The sequence below is a fragment of the Copidosoma floridanum genome, unplaced genomic scaffold (assembly GCF_036245765.1).
Source record: "Copidosoma floridanum isolate Cflo_tuat_1 unplaced genomic scaffold, Cflo_Japanese_pri ptg000019l, whole genome shotgun sequence".
Taxonomy (NCBI): Eukaryota; Metazoa; Arthropoda; class Insecta; order Hymenoptera; family Encyrtidae; genus Copidosoma; species Copidosoma floridanum.
Genome location: NW_028321896.1, coordinates 3,585,001 through 3,597,986, shown reverse-complemented (window position 1 = coordinate 3,597,986; position 12,986 = coordinate 3,585,001). Strand labels below are relative to the sequence as shown.

The 12,986-nt window shown below is 37.3% G+C and overlaps 2 protein-coding genes across 2 annotated transcripts in view; both read right to left on the bottom strand.

The window, feature by feature from the left end:
- Positions 1–64: 64 nt before the first annotated feature.
- LOC106636915 (peroxisomal N(1)-acetyl-spermine/spermidine oxidase) lies at positions 65–2,369 on the bottom strand. The gene is made up of 5 exons (XM_014349466.2): positions 2,280–2,369; positions 1,785–2,012; positions 833–1,701; positions 440–718; positions 65–331 (listed from the first exon to the last, which is right to left on the bottom strand). Exons 1-5 carry the CDS (start codon positions 2,333–2,335, stop codon positions 147–149), a joined length of 1,617 nt encoding a protein of 538 aa, XP_014204952.2. The 5' UTR covers positions 2,336–2,369; the 3' UTR covers positions 65–146.
- Positions 2,370–9,344: 6,975 nt separating this feature from the next.
- The window catches only part of LOC106636878 (aromatic-L-amino-acid decarboxylase), a 3,961-nt gene continuing 319 nt past the window's right edge, over positions 9,345–12,986 (bottom strand). The window contains exons 2-7 of the mRNA XM_089593341.1: positions 12,628–12,861; positions 10,877–11,006; positions 10,345–10,723; positions 10,172–10,262; positions 9,863–10,063; positions 9,345–9,768 (exon numbers count right to left, since the gene is read on the bottom strand). Of these exons, the coding sequence (XP_089449467.1) occupies positions 9,451–9,768; positions 9,863–10,063; positions 10,172–10,262; positions 10,345–10,723; positions 10,877–11,006; positions 12,628–12,861 (1,353 nt within the window). The 3' untranslated portion in view covers positions 9,345–9,450. The remainder of the gene's footprint in view (positions 9,769–9,862; positions 10,064–10,171; positions 10,263–10,344; positions 10,724–10,876; positions 11,007–12,627; positions 12,862–12,986) is intronic.

Here is a 12,986-nt window from a genome sequence, read left to right as displayed (position 1 = left end):
CCGATTCATTTGTTAGTCAATTTCCTTCACCTTCCACATGTCCCGTGAAACGAAACAATACTCGTCAAAAATACACCTTTTTTTATTGAAAAGACAAAAAACAATTTCTCCATAAGGACAATCACCGATTCTTGAATGCAAATCATTCACGGACAAGCTGGATTAGGGCCTGGGAGTTTTTTCGGTGGACCACCGAAACGCTTGGTCAGTTGCACAATACGATCCGCCTCGCGGATCCCGCTCAATCTCGCCCCGTGAACGGTACTGTAGTGCCCGGGAATCGTGGCCTCACCGGCAAACAGCAGAATCGGCGCTACCGGCTCGCACGAACCTACGTCATGATTATAACGAGGGTGGGGGGGCGAGAATCAGCCAAAAATGCTTATCATCAATGTTTTCAAACAAAAACAATAACAGATACCAAAATTATCACGCTTACCTGGCAACGGGCTCGCTAAGTCGCACTGATGCCCGACCGTGCTATCCATGGCAAGGTAGCTGTACGAGCCGGAAAAGTACTGGTCCGTGCACCACTTGCTGCGCAGCAGATTCGACGGATAGGGCAAGGTAGGATCACCCGTGAATTTACGCAGGAGTCGGGTTATCGAGTCGACAACCTCCTCGTCCGAGCAGAGCTCCATATCTGCTGCCTCGCGACCGCACACCCACGCGCAAAGCACGTGCTGCGACCCTGGAAGCTCTTCTATCATCGATATGCCTGCGGGGAGTACCAAATAGGGAATAATTGACTTTGATACCTCATCGTCCAGTATAAAATGGAAAGCTACCATAACGGTACTTGTAAAACAAGCACACATGTCTGTGTTTATACCTTTGAGCCAATCACAGCGATCGGCAAGCTCGTCGGCCGACCACGCGAGCCTAATAGTGCCCTCGTGCCAAACCCAAAATGGCCTCTCGTACTCGAGGAAGACCTTGTTGACGCAGCCGTAGCCCAATCTAGTGATAGCCTCGACCTTATCAGCCGGCAAGGCCGGGCAGAATAATTTGTCGTGCTGGTGCTTGAGGACGCCCAGCGAGGCCGTGACGATAACGTAGTCAGCCGCGAACTCATCGCCGTCGCAACACTTGACCAGGGCCCGGGGACAGGCTTCGTTGACCGCGCCCCAGCGCACGCAGCTCACGGGCTTACAGTACTTGATCGAGCAGCTCGCTATGCCACGCAGCAACGGAGCCAAGATACCCACGTAGCCGAGGGGCACGCGCACGTTGCCCCCAGGCACCTCGATGTAGCTCCCAAACTGGTCCGCCGAAACGAGAGAGAGGTCGTCGCCACACCGGCAGCGCACGCAATTCGTCAGTCCGTACATGACCCGGGCCGCGTCGTACCTCTGCTCTTCGGGGAAGTTGTGCAGCTCCTGCTGTATCCTCACGCCCATGAAGTTGAGCAGGTTCCCGTGATTGCGGCCGCAACCGAGGGAAAACAGTGCCGCGGCCTGCTGCTCTATCTGCTTGAAGGTGTGATAGGCCGTTATACTGACCGGCAGGTCGATAGCCCGGCCGTCGCTCGTTAGAAAGAGGCCCTTGCTCGGGTCAGGTCTGAAGAGCGGTGGCTTCAACAGGCCTTCCTGGGCAGCGAGCGTGAAAGCCGGGTTGGCCGAGCAGCCGCCTTCGATCCACGTCGCGCCCATCTCAGCCACTATATCGCCCATCCAGCACGAGTGGATGCGGCCCCCTGGACTGTTGTAGTTTTTGTTATTTTTACATTGATGTTGTAGTTGTTTTTATTTGCTGGATCACGTGAAAAGAGAAAAAAGTCAAACCGATCTGTGGCTTCGAGAACGATGAAGTTCTTAAGGCCGCACTGGGCGAGTCTGTTGGCCGCTGACAGGCCAGCCATTCCAGCGCCGATGATCACTACAGTTGGCTCCGGGTTGCAGGGGTCTATCATGCAGGGATCCAGTTGGCAGGTGTCGAATTTCGCTATCTTTGCGCATGGCGGTGTATCCTTTCCGGATCCGCTGCCACCTGATGTCGAGGATGCCAGCCATCTATAGGGTAGATGGGAGGTTAGGAATACTTTTCTTTAGTCCGTGACTTTTGAAGAGTGTTAATTACAGTTGATTTATCGGCTACAAGTACTCGGAAACACAAATGAAACAAGTATAATTTGATGAGCATTTTAATGTATACTTTGACGCGTTTTGCGCCACAAAACAAGTATCAGCAGTTGGAGTGTTGGTGTATGTTTATTTTTGTTATTAATGGTGAAGATAACCGTAACACCAGCACCGACAAAGTTTAACTGTGAGGTTTACCTTTTGAGATTACATTTAGCAGCCAGACAAGAAAATCGAGATCTCGCTAGGAGCATCTCATACGGTGTAAACTACGCGATAATAGATTTTTCCTGCAATTTTCGCGTCATCTGTGCACGTGAAAATTTAATAGCTTACACTATTTTCACTCAAAAATAATCTGTCACAACCGGCAAAACAATTATCATGGCGCCCTATTAGATGTTATTCTGTTTTGTTACATTGTATTAATTGTATGTTTAAAATTCCACAATTTCAATTTAAAAAAGCCCGCGGTATAATTGGCGCCACGTAGCAAGGCTGATTCCCAACTAAGTATTTATATTTCTTTTGAAAAAAATTCACAAAAGGTCGAGTCACTCTCGCGATATACATATACTTAGTTACTTAGAGAAAAAATCAGAGAAGGTTTTGGCTTCACTTAATCAGGGAAGGTTGGGTTCTTCGTTTATGTGTACGAATTAAAATTTACTTCTCTGTAAAAAATGTATTTTTTATTTAGTGCGATTAAATGCTCCATTCTTAAGAGACTCTTCTTGTCCCTGAACATCATTTTTGAGCCTTTTTTCTTCTGTCATCTCTTTTAGACTGATAAATTCAAGTAGTTATTTAATTGTTTTTCAAGATTTCTGTAACACAATACGTATCCTATATAAGTAAACTGTTTATTTAAACTATAACGTTAAAGGGCCGTACTTCCATAAATTAATGTTAAAAAGCTTAAGGCATTGTAATTATTTTTCATGTGGTCAATTTTATAAGCCGTATAAAAAAGTAGAATAATTACACTTTTGCATGTCGATTTTTGGCTCGATAATAAACTGTAAACTTGCCACAGATGACACAGAAAATTTTAACTTTTTATTGTCTATCTACAATATCAGTTGCGGCTGGTTTATGAATAATAAAGCGGATCTACTGAAAGATAGTAATAGTTATTTGGATCAGCGCCATCTAGCGGTCTTTATTTTTTGGCCAAAAGTGGCTCCTAAAATTCTCAATCTGAGCAATCAGGATTAGAGCCATTTAGTCAATTATAAACCAGCCGCAACTTATGATGAAGCTATAAAATGAAAAAATAACGATACGTGTGTTTTTGGCGGCAAGTTAACAATCTATTTGCTACCAAAAAATCGACCTCCTGTGTATTTATACTTTTAAAGATAAATTTTCGAGTAAAAGATAGATTGTTAACTTGCCGCCAAAAACACATATAATGTTATTTTTCTTTTTTATAGCTTTATCATAAGTTGCGGCTGGTTTATAATCGACTAAATGGCTCTAATCCTGAATGCTCTGATTGAGAATTTTAGGAGCCACTTTTGGCCAAAAAGTTGAGACCGCTAGATGGCAATGATCCAAAATAGTTATTGCTACTTACAGTAAAGTCACTTTTTTAGTTATAAACCAGCCGCAAATGATCTTGTTAATAGAGAATAGATAGTTGACATTTTTTATGCTACTTGCGGCAAGTTTACAATATGTCTTTTACCTGTAAATGGACCCTGAAAAGTATAAATATTCCACTTATCTTATATGGCTCATAAAATCTACCATATTTACAAAATTAAAATACTTTAGACCTTTTATCATTAACTCGCGGAAGCACAAATTAATCAGTCCATTAAAGAGACAACCGAAGAAAAAAGGCCTGAAAAAGAAGCAGCCACACGAAAAGTCTTTTATAAGAATGGAGCATTGGACCTCACATAGTCAGAGAAGGTTGGGTTCTTTGTTTACTTATAACACTTAAAATTTACTTATCTGTATTGAGTGTATTTTTCAATTAGTGAGATCCGATGCTTTATTCCGAGGAGACTCTTCGTGTGACTGTGCTTCTCTTTTGGGCCTTTTTTCTTCAGTTGTCTCTTTTCGACTGATTAATTTACGTGTATATTTGATCGTAATTCAAGATTTCAGTGACACAGTACATATCATATACTTAAGTTAACTGTTGATTAAAACTATCAAGTCAAAGGGCTGTACCTACTGCCTGTGCTTCCATAAGTCAATGGTAAAAGGTCTAAGGTATTGTAAGTTTGGGAATATGGTCGATTTTATAAGCCATATAAAATAAGTAGAATGTTTATACTTTTACATGTAGATTGTTGGCTCAAAGATAAATTGTAAACTTGCCGCAGATAGCACAGAATACGTCAACTTTTTATTGTCTATCTACAAGATTAGTTGCGGCTGGTTTATAATTAAAAAAGTGGCTCTACTGTAAGATAGTAATAATTGTTTGGATCAGCGCCATCTAGCGGTCTTCATTTTTGAGCGAAAAGTGGCCTCTAAAATTCTCAATCTGAGCAATCCGGATTAGAGCCATTTAATCAATTATAAACCAGCCGCAACTCATAACGAAGCTATAAAATGAAAAAATAACAATACATAAGTTTTTGGCGGCAAGTTAACAATCTATTTTCTACAAAAAAATCGACTTTATGTGTGTTTGCACTTTTAAAGATGAATTTTTGAGTAAAAAATAAATTGTTAACTTGCCGCCAAAAACACACATATCGTTAATTTTTTATTTTATAGCTACTAAATCAGTTGCGGCTAGTTTATAATTAATTAAATGGCTCTACGCGCTAAAGCTCTGTTTCAAAAGTTTAGGGCCACTTTTTAGTTCAGAAATCCGCAACGCTAGATGCCAATGATCCAAATAACTAATACTATCAAGTATAAACCAGCCGCAACTGATCTACTAGATAGACAATAAAAATTAAACGTATACTGTGCTATCTGCGGCAAGTTTACAACTTATTTTTGAGCCTAAAATCGACGTGTAAAAGTATGAATATTCTCCTTATTTTATATGGCTTATAAAATCGACCACATGAAAAAAAATTACAATACCTTAAGCTTTTTACCATTGACGTATAAAAGCATAGGCAGTACAGCCCTTTGACTTTATAGTTTTAATCAACAGTTAACTTAAGTATATGATATGTATTGTGTCACTGAAATCTTGAATTACGATCAAATATATACGTAAATTAATCAGTCGAAAAGAGACGACTGAAGAAAAAGGCCTAAAAAAGAAGTACAGTCACAGGAAGAGTCTCTTAAGAATGGAGCATTGGATCTTACTAAATAAAAAATAAATTTACTACAGATAAGTAAATTTTAAGTCTTATAAATAAACAGAGAACCCAATCTTCTCTGATTAAGTAAGATCCAATGCTCTATTTTTAGGAGACTCTTCCTGTGTGACTAAAACTCTTTTTTAAGCCTTTTTTCTTGAGTCTGAATAATTCACGTATGTGTTAATCGTTATTCGAGATTTCTGTAACACAATACATATCATATAAGTTAACTGTTTATTTAAACCATAAAAAGTTAAACGGCTGTGCTTCCATAAATTAATGGTAAAAGGTCTAAGGTATTGTAAGTTTGTGAATATGGTTGATTTTATAAGCCATTTAAGATAAGTAGAATATCCACACTTTTACATGTCGATTTTTGGCACAAAGATAAATTGTAAACTTGCCGCAAATAGCACAGAATACGTCAACTTTTCATTGTCTAATCTAGAGGTCAGTTGCGGCTGGTTTATAGTTAATAAAATGGCTCTACTGTAAATAGCTGCAATAGTTATTTGGATCAGCGCCATCTAGCGTTACGAATTTTTGAACTAAAAAGTGGCCCTAAACTTTTCATACAGAGCAATTGAGCTTAGAGCTATTTAGTCATATATAAACCAGCCGCAACTTATGATGAAGCTATAAAATTGAAAAATAACAATATGTGTGTTTTTGGCGGCAAGTTAACAATCTATCTTTTACTTGAAAATTCATCTTCAAAAGTGCAAATACACATAAAGTCGATTTTTTGGTAGAAAATAGATTGTTAACTTGCCGCCAAAAACACATGTGTTGTTATTTTTTCATTTTATAGCATTACCATGAGTTGCGGCTGGTTTATAATTGACTAAATGGCTCTAATCCAAATTGCTCTGATTGAGAATTTTAGGAGCCACCAATGGCCAAAAAATCAAGACCGCTAGATGGCGCTGATCCAAATAACTACTATTGCTCACAGTAGAGCCACTTTATTAACTATAAACCAGCCGCAACTAATTTGGTTAATAGACAATAAAAAGTTAAAATTTTCTGTGTCATCTGCGGCAAGTTTACAGTTTATCATCGAGCCAAAAATCGACGTGTAAAAGTATAAATATTCTATTTTTTTATATGGCTTATAAAATTGACCACATGAAAAAAAAATACAATACCTTAAGCCTTTTACCATTAACTTACGGAAGTACGGCCCTTTAACGTTATAGTTTAAATAAACAGTTTACTTATATAGGATACGTATTGTGTTACAGAAATCTTGAAAAACAATCAAATAACTACTTGAATTTATCAGTCGAAAAGAGATGACAGAAGAAAAAAGGCTCAAAAATTATGTTCAGAGACAAGAAGAGTCTCATAAGAATGAAGCATTTAATCTCACTAAATCAGAGGTGTTTAAGATAAAAAGAAAGTGAAAATTCACAATTTTGTGTGAAGGGTTTGTGTTTATTTGTAAATAAAAAAAATTTGTTAGTTACACATAGAGCTTTATTTGTTTTACATTTAGCAAATAAATAATGTCCATTATACAAGCAGCTCTTAAATCTTATTGTTAGTCTGCAGAATTTGATCCTTCCAATCCTACCTTGATTAATTTTTTAATTAAAATGACCTTGTATGTACACTGTTAAATGATTTTAAATATTGAAAGTTAACGAGTTGTTATACATAATAAATTCATTTTGATTAATCCTTAAAAATAATGTACTAGTTTATGTTTGATTTAAAAAACTTTCAGTGTTATGTTACAGTGCAATGTATCACACATTCATGTTGTGAGGTTTTAATATTACAATAACAAAGTTTGATAACACACAAGTTGAAAGTATTAACTAGCATCACAAATAGAAGAATATTAGAGAAATTTGTGAACTAATAAGATTTACCAACGAGAAAAGTGAAACATAAATCTTGATAAAACGTTTGAATAAAGCAATTGTTCAAGTTTTATAACTTTTAATCATAACAGTTGATACTGTAAATATGCATTTGCTCCTTTAAAATTTGGTTTTTCCTTGTTTCAATAAAAATTTGTGTTACACAAATCTTATATTACGATCAAATATATACGTAAATTAATCAGTCGAAAAGAGACAACTGAAGAAAAAAGGCCTAAAAAAGAAGCACAGTCACAGAGAGAGTCTCTTAAGAATGGAGCATTGGATCTTACTAAATAAAAAATACATTTAATACAGATAAGTAAATTTCAAGTCTTTTAAATAAACAAAGAACCCAACATTCTCTGATTATGAGAGATGCAATGCTTCATTCTCCGGAGACTCTTCGTGTGACTGAAACTCTTTATTAAGCCTTTTTTCTTCGGTCGTCTCTTAGACTAAAGAATTCACGTATGGGCTTGATCGTTATTCAAGATTTCAGTGACACAATACAAATCATATACTTAAGATAACTGTAGATTTAAACTATAAAGTCAAAGGGCTGTACTGCCTGTGCTTCCAAAAGTCAATGGTAAAAGGTCTAAGGTATTGTAAGTTTGTGAATATAGTTGATTTTACAAGCCACATAAAATAAGTAGAATATTTATACTTTTACATGTGGATTTTTGGCTTAAAGATAAATTGTAAACTTGCCGCATATAACACAGAAAATCTTAACTTTTTATTGTCCATCTTTAAGATTAGTTGCGGCTGGTTTATAGTTAATAAAGTGGCTCTCCTGTAAGTAGCTGCAATAGTTATTTGGATCAGCGCCATCTAGCGTTACGGATTTTTGAACTAAAAAGTGGCCCTAAACTTTTCATACAGAGCAATTGAGCTAAGAGCTATTTGGTTAATTACAAACCAGCCGCAACTCTTTACGTAGCTATAAAATAAAAAAATAACAATATATGTGTTTTTGGCGGCAAGTTATCAATAAACCTTTTACTCAAAAATTCATCTTTAAAAGTATAAATACATAGAAGGTCGATTTTTTGGTAGGAAATAGATTGTTAACTTGCCGCCAAAAACACATGTATCGTTATTTTTTCTTTTTTCAGCTTCACCATAAGTTGCGGCTAGTTTATAATTGACTAAATGGCTCTAATCCTGATTGCTCTGATTGAGAATTTTAGAGGCCACTTTTTGCTCAAAAATGAAGACCGCTAGATGGCGCTGATCCAAATAACTATTACTATCTTACAGTAGATCCGCTTTATTAATTATAAACCAGCCGCAACTGATCTTATGGATCGAAGAGAAAGAGTTGACGTATTTTTTGCTATTTGCGGCAAGTTGACGATTTATCTTTGACCCAAAAATCGACATGTAAAAGTTTAGATATTCTACTTTTATGGTTTAATGAAATCCTTTATATGGCACTACTCAGTAGTGAGTAGTGATTACTACTAAATTGAAATATAAATTTTCATCAATAACTTACATTCAAAACTGTTAACAGTCTTGAAATTTTAATTAGAGCTTTGCTTTGCCATTATTTACGAAATAATTAAACTGCAGCTGGCAGCATTTGCGGAATACAGCCATCAGGGAAACACTACAGTCGATATTATGGATAATTCTTGAAGATTTTTTAACTAGACAAATAAAAATCAAATTGTCTTTGTGTTACTATAAACAAATTGTTATTTTTCGCTAGCTTATTTACTTAGTGGATCAAATCGACGGCTCTTACGAAAAACAACAGAACTTAGAAATTCCAATGTTATTTTAAACGGGAAAATCTGAGTTCCGTTGTTTTTCGTAAGAGCCGTCGAAATTAGACGGTATTTGCAGATACATATATACATACGCATGCATCTGTACATTGTCGATAAGTCGATAGCATATAGTGTAAAGTATATAACGTACTGACAGCGAACATGTAATTAAAAATGCAAAATAAGCCAACTATACGTATGATAAAACTAATTTATTTATGAATTTCTTTTGTATATACGTAATATCTTCGAAAAAGTAATACAACTCAATCAAATATATCAAAATAAGTATTGAAGGCAAAATACGTCTAGTAATTATTCGTATGTACATGTTTTTTCGTCGGTATTATATCTAAATCTACTTGTAACAAGGATAAAATATATAAAATGCAAAGTGATCAATAAAATGACGATTACAGACAATTGGCTGTATTCACGAGCTCTTTGAATTGATTTTTGTATCCTCGATCTCAAGCTTCTTTATTCTGGCGACTAATTCGCCGGATTTCTTCCTCGAAGCGTCGAAATCATTGACCGTTGCATTGAACGGCGGTTGCGACTTTGATTGCAAAACTTCGGTGGCTCGGCCGCTAATTTCCTCCCAAGCGAACTCAATGTCGTCTTGCATGGTCAAACGAGAACAGATAGCGAATCGCACGAGCAGTTTGTCACCACAGGCCCCGGGAATCACGTAAATTCTCCGTCTCGCCATCAATTTGTCGAGCAGCTGCTTCGTTAAATCGTTATTCCCCTGCAACGATACAACAGTCACCGTAATCGTACCAAACGTTCTTCCTCCGTTATGAATATTCAAGTTTTTTCATTATTCGTGGTTTTCCCTTCACCTTCAATCTGAAGCACACCAGTCCCATGTTCGCGCCAAACACGACCTCAAACCTCTCGTCCTTCCTCACGAACGTCTCGACCAACTTGGCCAACTCGACCGTGTTCCGTATGTGCTTCTGCAGTCCTTCGACTCCGTACACCCGCAAAACAAACCACAGCTTCAATGATCTAAACCTCCGTCCCAGAGGAATTTGCCAGTGCTACTTGCGTTCAATTGAAGAGAAAAAAAAAAAAAAAAAAAAAAACGATGAAAATTACACATGTACAAGAGTTAAAACGAGTCGATGTAGGTATATATGTATATTTACCCTGTAATCAGGCGCGGCGCCTTGCTTATTGTTCGCCAGGTATATCCTATCGACGTTAAACGCCTCGGTTAGGTAACGCGAATCTTTGACCCTGTAAAAAAACACAAGATCATTGATACGTGGGTACGGGACAAAGGAGATTCTGTGCCATAGGCTTGGATGGGAGTCCCGACCATAGAGCCGAACAGTCAAAGTTGACGAGAAGCCACTTGTGCGGGTTGAAGTTGAACGAGTCGGCATAATGGACTCCCGACATGAGGTGACGGTACTCGGGGCAAACGAAGGCCGCGCCCGCATAAGCCGCGTCAACGTGCAGCCATATGTTGTGCTCCCTGCAGATGGGCCCTATCTCCTCGAGGTCATCAAAGGCGCAGGTGGGTGTGGTGCCGAGGGTTGCCACCACGTAGCAGGGTATCAAGCCGGCCTCGATGTCCTTGTCGATGTGCTCCCGTAGGGTGGCGCCTCGTAGCCGGCAGTGGTCGTCGGTCGGCAAGAGCCGCATGATCATCGCGCCGAGGCAACCAGCCTTTTCCACGCTCGAATTCGCCTGATCTGAGCAATAAAAATTATTTCATACTGTACAAATACACGCGTCACTTGAGCTTTTTTCATGAATGGAAAGAAAAAAAAGGGATTAGTTGGGTTGATTGTGTTTTAAGCAAGTTATTACTTAAAATGTACAAGTACCACAAAGTATATACCCACCAGATGTGTAAGCCACTAATTTCGATCTGATGATTCCCTCGTCCCAGTCGGGATGTTCCTTCTTGATCCGATTAACGGTTACTTCTCTGGTAGCTAATAAACCAACGAGGGTTGCCTCACTCGCGGATCCCTGTAGACATCGTAATCAGCGATTATATTTAATAAAGGAATTAAAAAAAAAAAAAATTGCTTTTACTAACGCAAGATGTTAAGATTAAAAAAAAAAAAAAAAAAAAAAAATACCAGAGGCACATTTGATCATTATTTTCATATCGGAACAATCATAGTGAATCTGTAATTTAAATAATTGATCGAAATCCTTGCTGTATACTCGAGTAACGAGTTCTGCTTGTCCGTATTATGTGTGTGTACATAAATACACCATATAAAGTGCAAACGCACTGTACACGCAATCGGACCATCGCATCTTGTAATTACCTTTCAATAAGAAAATAAAAAGAAAAAAAAATACAATGCACTAAAATTGCTAGTTTTTAATCCCTCAATTTGAACACAACGACGTCGATCCTTGAAATTTATACCGGATACCATTGCATAATCAGGTACTACTGAAGATTGTAATAATTGAGTCATATAAAATGATTTATTCATTTTTTTTTTTTTTTTTTCAGATTCTCGCAATTTCCACCAACGAATGTTTAAATATTCGTAAATTATCCACACGATTGAGCATCAAATTGCTCGTTTAAATTTTGAAATCAGATAAAACTACTCGACATTTCAATGCGGATTTCCATTGCTAATACTTTGTCTGGAGCTGTATCTTTAAGTGCTTGGACGGTGCCGAGAAAAGTCTGAAGATGATTGAAATCTTTTGTGTTTAAAAAATGTAATTTATTACTGCTCAGACTGACTGCAGCTTAAGCCAATATGAGAGGTAACAAGAATAAAAAAGGTTCGACGAAAAAGTATTGATACCACGTTTATCACATGGCATTTGACTTTTGAAATTTTCGTATATTCAGCTAATTTTATCTCAATGGATTTAAAAATTTAATGCAACTGCTGATAAAACGAGTGAGGTGAATGTGTATTACAATACAAGTTTTTATATCAGAGGAGGTATAATATCTTGAAAAAGGTATATATATATATATATATAAAATTAGAATTTAAAAAGTTGCTTATCATATCGTAAGCATTTACGTTTTCGTATCAAAATTAAAAAAAAAGATTTATTTTGTAATACCCGATACTCTCTTTGCACTTATACTATCTTAACATATATATTTAAGAACGAAATTTTTTAACCTGCAATATTCAAATTATTATTCTTATTTTCTCTTTAATAGCTAATTTAAATGATTCGAGTTGATGAAATATTTTCGCTATCAAATCTAGAGTAAAAGGAAAAAAAGAACACGCAAAGTACGACCAAAATACCCCTTCCTTTTAATAGCACACAACGTTTTACGCTGTAAATACCCGCTGACTTTTTCAATCAAAAATCATTTTTAGACTACTTTAAATACTTTTACATTGATTTTCTTGTAATTTATGACCAATGTAGGTGTTATCTGTAGTGTCAGCTGGGTGACAGCATCCAAAGTAAACAGTTGAGGTAACTTATGAGCCTCAATATTATACAAATGAATGAACTTTTTCAAAGTTCTTAAAGCGTTGTTATACCACTTTACTTTACAACTTTGTAAAATTATAAAAACGAGCGTACTATTAGAGGCCACTTGATGCCTAGTCATGACAATGTTAACAATAGTAATGATGCATACTTGCAGTACACCTCCACCTGGGCCGTCGTGTGAGTTGAGGAATTCTTCCGGCAGACCCAGCATTTTTCCCAGCCAATCCATCGTGATGACTTCCAGCTCTGTGCAGGCTGGCGAACAGATCCAGGAGAATCCGATGCAACCGATTCCGGCGCTCAAAAGTTCGCCCACCACCGCTGGATATGAGTTGGCCGTCGGGTAATAGGCGTGGAAGTGCGGTGAACTCCAATGGGTCATCTTTTTTTTGGGTCAAACAAAAAAAATGAGATTTTTTTTGTAATCATTTAAGAATTTCTACTGATTATATTTTTTTGTTGCGATTCTTGGTCTGATCAACAACTTTACAACAATGTTTAGGTAAC